This window comes from Calidris pugnax, unplaced genomic scaffold, assembly GCF_001431845.1.
Source record: "Calidris pugnax isolate Ruff unplaced genomic scaffold, ASM143184v1 scaffold102, whole genome shotgun sequence".
Lineage (NCBI taxonomy): Eukaryota > Metazoa > Chordata > Aves > Charadriiformes > Scolopacidae > Calidris > Calidris pugnax.
This window is the reverse complement of record NW_015090846.1, coordinates 840,192-856,438: the sequence shown is the minus strand read 5'-3', so window position 1 is coordinate 856,438 and position 16,247 is coordinate 840,192. Positions and strand designations below refer to the sequence as shown.

General features: G+C 45.7%; 1 protein-coding gene across 1 annotated transcript in view; it reads right to left on the bottom strand.

Annotated features, from left to right (window-relative positions):
- Nucleotides 1-10,547: 10,547 nt before the first annotated feature.
- GPR107 (G protein-coupled receptor 107) overlaps nt 10,548-16,247 on the bottom strand; it is a 37,516-nt gene continuing 31,816 nt past the window's right edge. The window contains exon 18 of the mRNA XM_014942933.1: nt 10,548-12,515. Within this exon, the coding sequence (XP_014798419.1) occupies nt 12,419-12,515 (97 nt within the window). The 3' untranslated portion in view covers nt 10,548-12,418. The remainder of the gene's footprint in view (nt 12,516-16,247) is intronic.

Genomic DNA, 16,247 nt, shown 5'->3' with positions numbered 1-16,247 from the left:
CCCCCAGCTCTGCTTCAGCACCAAAGGTCTTTTCTTTCCTCCTCCTTTTCAGCTCAGACCTGAAAAAATAAATAAAAAATAAAAAAATCAGTGGTTTCACGCGGCCAAAGCACAGAATGCTCTCGCTCTTAGAGATGCATTGAGGGGGGAAAGAGGGTTTGGTGAAGCCTGAAGTGTGGGTGGACCTTGTGTTGGAGACTCATCCAGGCACTGGGAAGGGGAGGAGAGAGGCAAGGGATGGGCCGAGCTGAGCCGGGCAGCGGATTCGCCGCCCGGCTCAGCTCAGCCCATCCCTTGCCTCTCTCCTCCCCTTCCCATGGTCCGGATGAGTCTCCAACACAAGGTCCACCCACACTTCAGGCTTCACCAAACCCTCTTTCCCCCCTCAATGCATCTCTAAACCCACACAGAATCACATAGGGTTGGAAGGGACCTCTGGTGATCATCTAGGTCCACCCAGAGTGGGTTGCACAGGAACATGTCCTGGTGGGTTTTGGATGTCTCCAGAGAAGGAGACTCCACCACCTCTCTGGGCAGCCTCTTCCAGGGCTCTGCCACCCTCAAAGTGAAGAAGTTCCTCCTCGTGTTTAGGTGGAACTTCTTACATTCAAGTTTGTGCCCATTTCCTCTTGTCCTGTCCCTGGGCACCACTGAAAAAAGACTGGCCCCATCCTCTTGACACCCTCAAGTATTTATAAGCATTGATCAGATCCCCCCTCAGCCTTCTCTTCCCCAGACTAAAAAGACCCAAGTCCCTCAGCCTCTCCTCGTAAGGGAGATGCTCCAGGCCCCTAACACATCCCTCACTCTGTTACCACCCTCTTTGTGGCCAGTGCTACCCCCCCCAACCCATCAGCTTGTGAACATCCCCTTTCTGCACCCACCCACCCAAAAAAAGAGATGGAGAAGGTGCTCCAAAACCAACCGACCATGAGAGAGAGGAATCCATCACCAGAGGCAGCAGCAGCAAACAGGCTCTGCCTGGCAGCAAACTCACCGAGAAGAGCGCACGCAGCCCGTGCCTTGTGCTTTTTCCACGAAAAAGCCAAGTTTTGCTAAGAGCTTTCTTGTGCCAAAGCAGGGAGTCAATCAGCAGGGGCGTGGTGATGCCCTCAAAGCCTAGGATGGGGTAGGAACGTACGCACATGAGATTAATTATATCAGCTACAAAAATAGTGGCTATTTTTAGATTAATGCTGAAGCGATCTGACTCAGTCAGAAAAAGTGCCAAAGAAATTATTGGCATCGGCGCTGGCTGCTCCACCAGACAAGCCGTGGTCAGCGTTGGCACGGAGAGCCACCAAAATAGTTGCTTTTTGTGGAGTTTTGAAAAAAAAAATAAAAATAAATGCCAGTAGAGTGACATGAACATCCCCGTGCAACAGCCACGCATGAGGGAAGGGGAATGCATCAGCTACTCCTGGGGGCACCCTCACCCCCGCCTTGGCTTCTCAGGCATCATCCTAATCCCAGATTACAGCAGTTTTACACACGTGTATGATTGCAGGAGTGTGAGCAGCCTTAAACGGGGCTCCACAGCTTCCAGTTCATCAACCAGCCCCTTGCTGAAGCTCTTTTAAGCTTGACAAGAAGCGAGTGGTGCTGCTCGTGCTTCGCCCCTGGCTCCACTGCAGGCCACAGCAAATACTGTCATAACCCTTATCATACACAGCTAAGAAAGCCTCAGAAATCAAGATTTATAACCCAAAACACACTGAGGCTCGAACCCTAGCAGCCCTACTGCCTACCAGCATTACAAATTAATTTCAGCCAGCACAGCACTTCAGTACCAACCCATAGCGTGGCTTTAGAGAAAAGGCAACAGAAACCAAACATACCAGGTTTTGGGGTAAATGACCCCGGGAATGGTGCCCCCAAGGGCTCTGTCCCCAGGAAACAGAATTGCAGATGTTGAAACGACACAGAGAAATGCAGAGGAAAGGCTGAAAATCAGCACAACTGTGCCAAGGCTGCCCACACCGCTGGCTCTCACCACTGCCAGGCAGCCGACGCGCTGAGTGTTACAATTCCCTATTAATTTCTCCCTTAAATTCTAGTGTATATATATATATTTTATTTTTTTAGACAGTATATTCTCTTCCCAGCCTCCGGGGCTGTAATTGTTATGCTAATGTGGGAACCTGGAAGGGGTGGCTGTGGGGAACTCATCAGCTGCTCTCCCCCCAGTTGCCTGCTGCGAGGAGCCAGCAGTTGGCTGAGACAAAGCCAAGCGGGAGGAGGTGTTGCGATCTTCCTTCTGTGGCACATCACAAATCACAGCTGGCAACGGGGAAACCACCGTCTTTCTTTTTTCCTTTTTTTTTTTTCCAGCTCCTGCCACACTCATCCTGCAATAGGGGAACCGCAGAGCTCAGCCCAGCCACAGCATCTGACCTTGTTTGTCTTAATCGCACCCCCAAAATCATTTCAAACCCCCTCCCGGACCAAAAATTGGACCAAGACCTAACACTCAAGCCTTCCAATAAGGTTTGATGCTAGAAGGTGGCAGAACATTTGTTCGGGGGACAGAAAATAAAAGGCTCCTCGCAGCGACAGCCAAGCGAGCGCTGCGCAGTCGTGTCTGTGCGAGATGATAAGATCACAGTCACAGAGGCAGAGGCAGCTTTTTTTGCAGCAAAGAGACCCTGCAGCATCCACCAGCGAGGAAAGAGGGTTTGGAGAGGCTGTTCCTGTGCTGCCAGCGATGCCCTGTACAAGGTTACCTGAGCACCGCTCACCAGAGCCCCTGCCCAGCTTCAGCAGGAGGTTTTACTCCAAAAAAAAAGCAGCTCTTTGACAGAAGCATCTCTAAAACAGCAAGACTCTGTTTGGAGCAGAACAAAGCTTTTTTTAGAAATATATATATATATATATACACGTAAGAACCTTCAAAATAAAGGAAGGCACGAGGCTGCCAGCTGCCTCCTTCCCTGCCCATATCTTCACTCTGGAGGCAGCTCGGTGTCTTTGGCCATTCAATGCTGGGCTTGAGAGCTGGCAGCGGGCACAGGGGAGCAGTTGGGGTGGTGGCAGAAGTCACCCTCTTCCAAAGATGACTCCAGAGTCACAGGAGATGGTCAGCTTCCCGGCGCGGGGAGTCTGGCTGCCACACCACCACCCCCCTGCCACAGGGCAGCAGCCAGGGCTGGTCACTGCTGACCTGGTCTGGTTTTAAGATGAGACACAAACCTCTTGAGCAACCTTCAGAAGCCAACCGGGCTGGCAGCCGTGATGTCTGTCCACCTAAAGCCTGCCCTGCACTTAAATTTAAAATTTAAAAAAAAAAAACCAAACAAAAAACCCAAAAACAACCACAAAAAAACCCCCAACAAAATATTCAAACATACCAAATCAACCTATACCTATTTTTTTCAAGTTTTGTTGCCAGAAGAGGTTGAACCGTTGCCTCCCACAAGGCTGCTGTGATGCATGGCAACACACCGGCGGCGTGCGCTTGGCAAATCCCAGCAGATATTTCTGCTCAGTTTTTGCAACAACACTTAAAACCCCGACTTGGCACGAATACAGATTAGGGCACGCAGGTACCAGCTTCATTTTAATGTAGGACTTTTACCTTCCTCCTATGGAGCAGCCGAGCTCGCTCAAGGCATCTACAAGCTTTAAGAGTAAAACAAGAATGAACCCTCAAACCAGAAATTATGCACACGATGTACTTCACACAGAGATAAGCAAATGGAAAAAGACCAACTCTGGCATTTAGTCCCGCTCTCAGCTGATAAGGGGTCATTCCCTACAGTACATTTTGCAGTGATTTATCCAGTCCAGTGTTGATTACCTGAAACAACACAGAACTGCCTCCGTTTCTCCAGGGAGGTTGCAGCCAAACCCATCTCACCAGCAAAAAGGTTTCTCCCAACATTTTGTTTTCCTCTGCTTTCACTTCATCTCACCACTCCCCAGCTCAGACCTTGAGCTACACTAATTAATTCCCCGCCATTTCTGCCTATTCCCCCCCTTGCAGCCATTTTGTAGCGTGCTACATCTTCTCAGCTCTCCTTAATCATCACTTAGTCAGGCTCACAGCTTTAATTCCTGTAATCTTCTGTCGTTGCCCAATTCTCTTGTCTCAGTCAGTGCAGCTGTTCCTTGTAGCCCCTCCAATTTGGCTACTGCCTCCTGGTACAAGATCCATCCCAAAACTGAAGAATTTTGGCTTCTCCCAGGGGATGCAGATCAATCCTGCACAGCCGTGCCAGGTGTGGGATTCCTTCCGACTTCAGAGCTCCTGCAGAATGAAGCATCCCAAGAAGAGACATTTCCAGCCTGGCAGCAGCCAAGGCACTAACAAGGCCCATGGTGGGTCCATACGTGTTCTGAAGGCGACAGGCTGCCCACGGGATATTGTGCCACCCTACAAAAACAACTCAGCAATGAACGAAGGTCATCATCTCAGAACAGCATCCTCAAGGACAAAAGAAAAAAAAAACCAAACCCTTATTAATATATTTACCCCTGCCACAGGAGACCCTCTAACAAGGCCCATGGTGGGTCCATACGTGTCCCAAGGGGGACAGGCTGCCTACGGGATATTGTGCCACCCTACAAAACCAACTCAGCAATAAAGAAGGTCATCACCTCTGAACAGCATCCTCAATGACAAAAACAAACAAAAAAAACCAACCCTTTTTAATATATTTACCCTTGCCACAGGAGAGCCATGCTGTTAACAGCTCCTCTCACTGAGGATGCTAGAAGTCAAGCTCGGCACAATCATCCCAAGAGGGAGCAGTAAAAGGAGTTTTGAGCCATCCCCTCCATCTTGATCCTCACTTATGCCACCTACCAGCACTGTAACAGCCTCACTTTACATGCCTGTTTATTTATTTTTTTTTTTCTTTTCAGTAATACAAGCCCCATCTCATGCATTATATCTCAGCCACCCCACTAAAAATATTCCACAGTGGAAAAAAAGCCAGGAGAAAACAAGGTCACCCCAAATTCCAGTAGCTTCCATGGATGAGAGGGGTGAGAAGAAAGGGATGACATGCATTTGTTATTACCTGAGACACATGAAAGCCCCTGTCTCCTAAGCGAGGACCCCGGTATCAGGATCAGCTGTGCCAATACCAGCCGTGTTATTACCTCTTCTGCACAAAGCAATTTGTTTTTATTGACCACTCACTACACAGGGCACTACAACACGCTCCCGCTCATTAAAGCCTGTCAGTCAGAAGGCAAAGGAAGGTAAAAGCAAGATTTAAAGAGAAGGCAGCTCTTTGCAGTCATGAAGATAATCTTGCCGGAGCAGAAGCACTGACAGCAGGCAGCCTGGACTGCAACAAAGAGCAGCAAACTATCAAAACAGCTCAGAATTTCAGGCCCTAGAAGAAAATCCTTGAAGCAGGTAAAACAATTTACCTCCTCAGGACAGAAAAACACCTACAAACTTGCATCCAAACACAGCACATCGAGGAAAGCCGTGTTAGGGCTCTGGTTTTGTTTATTCTTCCCCCTGTGATAGTCCACCAGACCTTAAACACTAGTACCTCTGTGGCAATTAAGGGCTTTTTGACTCTCTTGGGAGACAACAGACAGAAATCAAGATTTTTTTCCCCATGTAACCTACACTTGGTCTCAATCTCAAGTGAGTCTTCTCACAATTTGGTCCCACTTCACACACCCCTACTCTAACACTTCATTACAGCTGAGCAATTCCTGGGCCCAGCACAGATACCTCCACGGGAGCACTCTGCTCTTACAGCAGGGATGAATTATGGGTTAAAATACTGTCACTTTAAGGGGAAATATTTTACAGCCAAATATACAACAGACAGAAAAAGCAGAGGCCCTTCCGTTTGGAGAAAGCCAACATCCAAGAATTACCTGCAAGAAATAGCTGCCAGCTATCCCAGTGCAACAACCAGCCACCCTCTTCATCACACCAAGTTTGTTCTGTTCTACAGAGGGGGATTAATAAATCCCAAATCCATGTACTTTTTATAGTTTAGTTCCCTGGTAAAACACCACCCACCCAAAGGCTTGAGGCAAGGCAGAACTGGCTGCTTGGGATTTGCAGGGTAGGGAACACAGGCTATTTTTGGCACTACCCCTCCGTGGTAGGATGAGAACTAGAGGCTAAACTGTAAGAAACATCTTGAAGAGTCGCATTTTGTGGTGAAGGACGTATGCTTTTGAGGGGCGGGGGATTATCAGGAAGAGCATTTCTCAGAAATACTTTGCCCTCCTCGTCCCTGCCAACCCAACCAGTCTGCAGAGCTGAAACGCGTGGTTAGGTCCTGACAGCTCAGGAAGAGGACAACTAGAAGAGTCCCAAATCATCCTCAGCCTGACAACAAAGAGGTCAAGGACCTGCCCCTTTGAGATAACATGGCCAGATCCACAAAGGATATTACTTACAAATTAAGGGCAGAAGCCTGTATTTTATCTGGTCACCAAGGCTCAAAGCACCAGCTCCTTGTCCTCCCTCGCACAACAAGCCAACCGCTGTGGAAGGAGAGACCACAACCCTGGCTGGCAGCAACAAGCCTGCCCGAGACTGCAAAATTGTGAGAAACAGGAGTGTAAGAAACACTTCCATCCATGGAAGTCCATAAACTACTGTAGAATTTCAGCTTGCAAAGCTAAAGGAGGAGCTCAGCACATAGAAACCCAGCTGTAGTACCCAGAGGTCTTTCAGCTCAAGGAAAGTGAGTCCCACTGTGGGTCACTGTCAGGAAAGCTTTTCCCCTAGAAAAGTTATTTTCCACACGAGATTTTGGTGATTTGGCCCCTTATCCCTGATGCAGATATTAATGGCTGCAAATGGAAGTCAAACATGGGGAAATGCAGACTTCGGAATCAATGGCCCAGCTTGGGCACCAGCAGTTCAGAAGCAGAAAATGAGATGCATTAAACTTCTTTCTGGTCAATCTTTATTTTACATGTTTGCATCACAGCAGGGAAACCAAGTTACACAGACCATCCTGATTTATATCTGCCTCGCTTCTCTTCAAATACTGTTTTGCTGTTAAGAAAATTTAAAAAAATACTGAAAAAAATCCATTTGTACATCTGAACATGAACCGAGGAATAGGATATTTACAGGTCACCAAAAACCCCTGGAACTGAAACTTGCTGTACAAGAAAGTCTTTTCGCGTTCTTTTGGAGATCATTTACTAAATGAATTCAAAGCTATATTGTACAAGGTGCCCTAAAGCTGCTTAATGACACAAGAGGATCTAGAATTAATTATTAATAGTTACTAAAGGGAAAGGGAAGCTCTTTAGACCCATCCTCTGTTTTGACAGAGCAGGTACCAGCCCAAGGCTCCAATATCCTAGCTACGAGACAAGGTGCTTCTCATAACGGGAAAATCAGGCTCTACTTTATTATACAGAGAGCAGGACAACGAGTGAAATCCCACAGGGAAATATTTATTAAGAGCTGTCCTTTCTACAGGATTGCTGCAGTCAAAACATAAATGGGTTCTTGAGCCAGGCAACCTACAAGAGCAACTCTTTTCTCAGCCACTTTCTTCCAGTACCATCACTTTACACGTAAGTATCTCAGTATTTTTCTTAAATCCTATTCCAGCCACTTACAACTCCGTATCACGTGGAGTTCTTACAGGATCATTGCTATATCCAAGCAAGAAACTACAAGGGGGGAAATACACAGCTTCCCAATGTTGGTAAGTAAAAGTCATTAGTAAGCCCAATACATCATACCCAGTGGCTACAAGAAAAGCCAGATTAATCCAATTTAGAACAACATTTTCCAGCAAACCAACCCCAGGGAACACAAAGAAACACTGGTCAAGTGCCTCTGGGCAGCATCACCTCGGTTTTCGTGAAAAATTCTGGTTACTGAAGTTACACACAAGGTCACAGGTTTTAGACAGTGTAAGTGCTGTTATGTTGCAAATATCACTGTACCTTCCATCCGCTGCAGACCACAGCTCCACGCTCCTTTTACAAAGCTGAAAAAGGGGGAAATGCTTTATGATTGAAGTGGAGGTTGTAGCACAGGATCAATAAAACATATTTGCTTTAAAGAACAGTAGTCTGTTCACTCCCCTGACAGGTCAAACTGAAGGAGACAAACCAGGTAGGCTGGAGGAGGAAGGGTTTCCTTCCCCTCAATACCTGCACTTCCACTCCATTATTTTATTAATAGCTGAGCAACTTCAGTTCTCAGAGCTCAAAAGAACACACAAATAGCCAGTATCTGCTTCAAATTCAGCCAGGCAATTTTCAAATAGGCAACAAAAAAAACCCCACCAACCCTTTCTCAATTTGATTGTCACTGGCCAGGCTGCATTTCTCTTCTCTAAGAGGAGCACACTGCATGGAAAAAGACTTAGCACATTGAAAATCTTCCACTGGACTTTGACCACCCTGGAGTGATCAGGACATGCCCTTTCACGGCCAGAGGGAATGTTGCAGTGCTGAAGGATACACAGTGGATGCAGACTCATGCTACAGAGAGTCCACTCAGCTTAGAAAAATACATCTTCCACATTACTAGCTCCAAGACAAAATACTGCAATGCAGCATTTTTTTTTTTTTTTTTTTACAACATGCTCCAGGGTATGCCAGCATGGAAATCCAGGAACAGGGCACTCAGCTGGAGAGAGAGGCACCAGACAATGCACGGAGCGGATCATGACACGCCGAGTGAGATGACAACATGAAAGAGCATCTTAATAGGACAGCGTGTGGCTTCTCCAACTGGAGCTGCTACCTTCTCGGCGAGCAGCAGCAACGCTCCAGCTGACCCCATTATGTCTTGCTTTCTTTTAGCACGTCTCTTGATGAACCATCAAGGAAAACGGTTTTCAAGCCCGAAGAACGCGAGAGTCTGGCGGTTTCACCGCGAGGAGGTATCCTCTGGAAGGGAGCTTGGCTGAGCAGTGACGGCAGGAAGGGGGAGGGCAGCAGCAGCATTTGCATGTCATCAGCAATAGGGATTTACTGGGGCATAACGTGCATTGCAACCCAGGGCTGAACCCATCTCCTTTTTGTCTGCAGAGGGTGCTGAGTGCTCCACTGCAGCAACACACGTGAATTCATTCAAACCCATTTGTTCTGAACTGCACCAGCCCTGCTTCCCCAGCACCCCCCTCGTTACCCCGCTGTGTTCTCACAGGGTGACCACTTACAGTTGCTCACTTCAGTAAAAAGGCAGAGATGGGAAAGTAAGGCTGGATCCCAAAGCCATCTGTAAGCCACGAGCACCTCTTCTGCTCTCCCTGCCCGTGAAAGACAGAGCTTCCTACCAGACCAGCATTTGAAAGGCCAGCGCTGTGATTATCCTGCCCGCTGAGCTCTAAGCTGCTGCATTTCACTAGCCACAGCCTTGCACTCGCTAGCCATGCAGTCAGGGGTCCGCCTTGGCAGGAAAAGGGGGAGCAGCCCTCCCCTGGTTGCTTTGGGGTGCGAGAAGCACAATCCTCTCCATCCTCCAACATCCCCGCCAGAGTCCAATCCATCGTACAACCCTGAAAAGACAAATTTTTCAACCTGCCCTGAGGAATTCCATCAGAGAAAGTGGAAATTTACTTTGGAAATGGCTGCAGTAAGAACCTTCTGTCACTCTGTTTTTCGACTTGCACATCCACACTCATTTTCTTCACTAATGCTCAGGCCTGGCTAGTTACTGTTGTACTGCTCGTTAGCATCCTGCATGAAGTGCCAGCTGAAGCTGGTTGTAAAGCTGACTGCCTGAAGCTCAGGTCTCAACTTGGAAACAGCTCTCCTAAAAAACACTTTGAGTACTGCCAGGGCTTTTCATGCCAAGACAAAAAGTCATCACCCATTTTTTTGGCCTTTGACTAGTGAGCCAGGAAGTTGGCAGATAAACCTACACCATGCACAACTTTAGCAAAAAAAGTGCATATAGAAAAAGAAACCTGAGACTAAGGTAAAAAGCACTCGCCAAATCAGCAGCTCCACTGATGCTGAGGAACAGAATAGGCAGCCGTTTGGAATCAGCTCAGCCCACGCTGGGATCCCAGCACAGCCCCTCATGTTTTTGGGTAAAACACCCGACCCATCAGAATTTCCCATCTCATTTGCAAAAGGTATTAACAGGTCCTAAGACAGCATCGTGTCTGGATTAACACTGTTATATCACTTCTGTTCCCGACAGCAAATCCTTATCCCCTTCCACACCTCAGTGCCAACAGACTTCAAGCCTCCAGTGGACTGCTCTGAACAGTCTGCAGCCTGTTTGAGTAGCCCTTTGGATGCAGGTAGCAACATTTTCACAGGGACAGAGTAACTGCAGAGTGAGAGGATGAGTTTTTTCAGGTATTGCATATAAGTGTATGATGAGCTGGGATTGCCTATGTTGTTTATAGTCCAATTTCTCACACCTCAGCTACTTAATATGCAAGAGATTTCTTCATACAGAGTGTCTAAAAGGCTTGCAAGTCACCTAACAGCCTTTCTAGTGGTGCAGGATCTCTGTTTCCACTAAAACTGTGTAATTGCAAGACAATTATATCAAAAGTCAAACTATCACTGCTGTGATTACTATGCAGTTACAGCTGAGGAGGAAAACACAGACAAGGTCAAGAGAAGAGGGCAATTCCATGCTTTATCTCAAGAGAAACCAGTTCCAGGTATCAAAGCAGGTCCAGGTATCAAAGCAGGTAGATTCATCTCTACCACTTCCATGATGCACAGAACCAACACCCAGAAAAAGAACTGGCAATGGGAGAAAACAATGCTGCTCTCCAAACAGCAAGTCTTGGTACATACTGCTCATTTGCAAGCCCTGTTCAAAACTGAGGAAGAAGCAGTTCAAAGTTCAAGAATAAGAAAAACCCTAGTGGCTAATAGTCCTCTAATTAGTTGTGCCCCAGAGATTTAAGTCCCTTGAGTCTAAAAAGCAATTCCTAAATGAGTTTGTAAAAGATGCTGGCACATCTCTGTGATGATCCCTGTCACCCTGACAGAAGCACTTTGCTCAACAGCACTGTACATCAACGTCTCTACACCAATATTAAGGCTTCAGTGGGTCAGCGAGTTACACTTGATTTATTTTTCTTAAAGCTTAGCCCTCATTACATCAGCGAACCACTTCTGTCCTCCCCCAAATTAACAATCATTTGCTATGCCTTACTACTACAGCTACGGGCACCAGCTTGCCTTACTAACACCAGAGTATTACAGATAAAACGCACATGCCATTTGTAATGTGTCTCTGAAAAGTCCACTGCAAGTTTGCAGCCAATAGTCAAGTTTTGTGTATTCCCCTGCATAGAGGTTCTGGTCATAATCTTCTCCTTTCCTGACAAAAACCACTTAAGTCTGGGAGTCGCCTGGTTTTGGCGGCAGCACCAGTTTGACCAGTTCAGCCCATCACAAGCAGCAGTACCATTAATCCTACATAGCCAGAGAGGTACAAGCAGCCACCCAGAGAGGCTGAGTGAACTCAGGATAACGGTGAACCAGAGACTTACACTGCAGGACCTTTGCTAGAGAGATTGCCACTGGAGATTCCGGTAGTGTTTAGACTGTGTCAGAAAGGAGTGTCTTTTGAAATACCTTGAAAATATTTTCTAAAGCAGATCAAAGGGCTCCAGGTCACAGCTTGAAATTAAATGTTTCAGATAGCATGGCAGACCCCTAAAAAGCAAGCATCAGTCTTACACCTTTTGTGTGCTTCTTGTCAGGAGGGTGTGAATCAAGAGCAACTCCATGGACAGTGGAGAATCTACATTAACACTTATTGCACTACGGGCTGGTGCTTTTAATGGAGAACAGTCACTTGCTTCCTGTATAGCAATACATTTGAAAACCTGACCCATCCATGCAGGAATCCACTTGAATAAGACAAGAAGATACTTATCAACTTTCCCACTGATATGAGTAGTGGCAGGAGTCATCTGACCCAATATCCCACTTAGTCTCTCAAATAACTCCAGTTGTTTCTATTCATTTGCTTTGCAACGTTTTGTCCAAGCCAAAAGGAGAGTTTATAAAAAGAAAAAAAAAAGAATACTTACATCACTTATCTTCTTTTCCCACTTTCTGACACTTTGTAATTCCCAGCATACATGTTACATAGCAAGTGTGTACATATATATATGTGCATTATATAAAATATATATTTTACATACACACTAAAGGTCTCTCTTCACATGAGTATTACACATCCTGAAGAACGCAACCGCAAACAATTCCGAATACTTAACCGATCCAGAAAGGGGAAAAAAGAATAAGCTACCCAAAACCCCTAGGAAAGCTTCACGCTCCTTGCAGGTACCAAGAGACCCCATTTTCTTATGATCAGAGGAGTAGTTATATTTCAGCACTGCTTTGCTCCCCCCAAGACACACCCCACTCTGCAGTTTCAGTGTTGGGAAGTGCTACTTGCTCCCTTTCCACTGAGAGTAATATTAATAAATTAAAAAAAGTTTCTCTGAAAGTGCTGCCTTAGTCCAGTCCATCACGCCGTGCTTTCCCACTCGCCCTGGGGCTCTGCTGAACCATTCACCACTTTCTTGACCTTCTTCATGCCCTCCATTACTCCAGAAGTCGTCACCCTGGAAGAAAAGGGAGAAATGTCAGAGGACAGAACTGTAACATCCATTTCACCCATAGCCCAGGCTTGTCTCCCTGTGCATATCATGTAACACTTCAAGTGTCCCTTTACCAAGACCTAGCACTCTTGATGTTCAATCTCTCCTATTGCGCCCATTTTGCAGGCCAGGCATCACCTTGGACACATCAACGGGCACTGGGAGCAAGGCCACTCTCCTTGAGAGCCTCGAGGCCCTCCCCATCTATCCTTAAACAAAAACAAGAAATATTTGCTTACAGTTGAAAGAAGATAGCAGGGGTGGTTAAACAGTTAAACCAGGTGTTTATTTGCTAAAGTTTGAGCTGCTTGCTTAAACACTGCTAGACAGCTGAACACCCCGAATTCTATGCATTAAAGACTTTCTTCTGCATTTGCAATGCTTTTATTAGGTACAATGTATTACACAAATGCACCCACAGTGGCTGGTGCCCCAAAAAAAACCTTATTACCTTAATGCACACCAACTCCTGTTAATAGCAAAATTACTCAACGAACAGCAACAAGACAGAAGAGAGAGGTCATCCTTTTTATACCATCCAAGCCTGGATTTGTCATGGCAATCTGATCACTGAGCTATAAAGCCTCATATAAACATTAGGCCAACCGAACTGTTTATCCAGCCAGAAGAGCACCACTCCTCTCAGAACTACCCTGGCTGCCCAACAGGCTCTTCAGCCCAGTGCCTTTCTCTGGTGTTAAACAAAAAATTTGCATGCACGAGACATCTGCTTTATTTTTTTTCCACAATATGATCCTCATTCCACACAGGTATTTTTTTCTCCCCCCATAAATGTGCTGCAAAGGTTATTATTTCAGATGGTGAAAGTAAGAGTGCCAATAGCTGAGTGCACTCACAAGGGAAGCCTAGAGGCGCAGATAAAACAGCCTGTTCAAAGACGCCGCTGTCAGTCTGTGTGTGCTTTCATCTCCTGCTTACCACGTAAGAATACTCTATTTGATCAGACGAGCTAACAACAATTTCACAGTATCACCCAAGAGGAGAAGTAATCTTCAGATACGCTCTTCTGATTATGCCCTTCGTTCCACGTTAGATACCAGCTTCTGTCCACATACCGTAAAATAATTGACTCAAACTGGTGTGTTCAGTGACTCTCGAGCAGTGGCAGTACTGGGACTGTCAGTGGTTCAGGCACTTTAGAGTGGCCCCAGATGAGCTCGTGTTTAAGGGAATAAGGAAAGAGTCAGAAGAGTACAGATAGAATAGCAACTTTATCCCCCATTCATAGAATCATAGAATCGTCTAGGTTGGAACAGACCCTTGGGATCACCGAGTCCAACCATCTCCCCTACTCTACAAAGTCATCCCCTACACCATGTCCCTTAGCACTGCATCTAAACTGAAAATGAAAAACACAAAGAAAAAGAAGGGAGAGAAGTAAGCAGGTTGCTTAAAGGAGAAAGATGGAATTAGTTAGCAGTAAAGATCTGCCTGGGAGAAATCACATCAAGCTTATGAGTACCGAGAACATGTAAATCTCGTTAGTTCTCCCTGTTGACAAAGGTTTTTCCCATAGTCACACTGGAAAAAATCTGGGGAAACATAAGCTAGAAAAAAAATCAAAGTAGATGCATAACTAATGGGGAAAGCATGCACTGAGACGTACTTAATGGTTTCCTGTCAAAAATGAAAGAACATAGAGTGTGGTTCCAGAGAGGTCTGTCCTGGGTTCACTTCTACTCAATATTTTCAGTAATTGCCTGGGTAATGGAATAGAGAACTTGCTTATTAGATCTGCAGAAGACACTAAGAGCTACATATTTGAGAACAGGACTAGAATGCAGAAGGATTCTGGCAAATTGAAGTAATGGTCTGAAAAATAGGGGACAATGCAGCAAGACAACTATGAAGTTTACTCTTCAGAAATAATCAGCTTCATAATTACAGAATAAGAGGCTAAGTATCAATTCCACAGGGAGGAGCTGAAGATTACAATGGACTACAAACCAAAAATGAGCAGTTAACAAAGCAATGCAACAGCAGACATATCAGGATGTATAAAATAGAAGATTACAATGGACTACAAACCAAAAATGATCAGTTAACAAAGCAATGCAACAGCAGACGTATGAGGATGTATAAAATAGGTGTTTTGCAGGTACAGGACACCAAAGTAGTCCTAACATCTGACTCACAGCTTGGTACGATCCCACCTGGCACACAGTCTAGGCTCCAGCACTGCACTTCAACACAAACCCTTTACACAGCAAGATGATGACCAAAATTATGGCAAAGAGGGAATGATCCACTTTCATAGAGTGAAAGGACACACAGCTACATGCTGCAATTGCAAGCAGGTCATCTGTTACCAGAGAGGCCATTTACTGTCCCTGCCCTGCAACGGCAGCAAAGAACAGGGACAGATTTCGGGGTGGGTTTCTTAGTGAAAGTTAAAGACCATCTGATGAGCACTTTTTGTCTCTTAACAAATGAGGCTTGAGCCCTCATTTTCTCAAACTGCTGGTGTATAATGAACAATTCCTCTCCCTCTCAAAATCAGTTCAGCCAACACATTTTAGTGCCCACTAAAATAAGGTTATCAGCTCATTCCAGTCCTCTGAGCAGTCTCAAGACTTCAGTTCTGACCTGCAATATGCCAAGTGTGTGCTCCTCACCTGCAGTTTGCTGAACTGCATTTCTAGCCCACAAACCAGTGGCAGCTGAAGTGCTGAAATGCAATAAATCCTTCTCGCTAAACCATCTCTCTCCAGAGAGAATTTTTGTAGCTGTCAGAGGAATACCTGTCACAAATGAGGCACAAAAGGAGCTCCCCAAACACTCTGTTGCACAGCAGTATGTGCTGCAGCAATTTTATCTTTTTTTTTCCCCCTCACCCTCTGCATTGTATCCAAGGTATCAAGGAATGGCTAAACATTCAGAAGCATTTTCAGCCCTCCACAGTGGTGGATCTCAGCTGTCTTTTCTCCTGTTTTTGTTTTGTAGTCCCAACAAGAATCTGCAATACCAACAGTAGCAAGCCTTTACAAGCTATTGCAAATTAAGAGTGAAAAAGCAAAAAAAGGCTGATGTCTGCATGGGAAGGATTTGTTAGGTGAAGAAAATCACTTCTAATAGAGAGCATCATGAATCAGTCTGCCACGAAGCACAACCTGAGAGAAAGCAAAGTAAAGCAACCAACTAGGGCTCCAAGTCTCAGCACAGAATAGGTTGCCTCATGATACAGTGAGAAACCCCAGATCCCAAGGCATAAGCAAAGGTAGGTCAGTGTTACCACAACAGTTCACTGTGTTGAGGCTGTTTTGGGTGTTAAGGAAAAACAAAGTTGGTCTCCACGCACTCAGCAAGATGGATTTACTGAATTGAGAACAAAACCATTAATGGCTTTTCTTCCTCTGGTGGAAGCATCTTAACCCCACACGCATCTATGAACATCACTCTCAACGAAGATTCGCAGAAGAGCACTTTGGTACCAAACATTTAAAACAAAGTTACTGAACTAACGTATTAACTTACTGAAAGAGTAAAAAAAACCAAAACTGCTTCCTTTCCCCTTCCTCACCCCCACCTCATCTACTGTACTGTTTATATTTTTGTGTTTATGGCCCAGAAATGGCGTTAGGACTGCGTGCCTGACAACTCTTTCTGCCAAGTGTGGCTGCACCTTTTCAAACGGAGCACTTTAATCTAACAAACTGTCAGCAACCAGCCCACGTA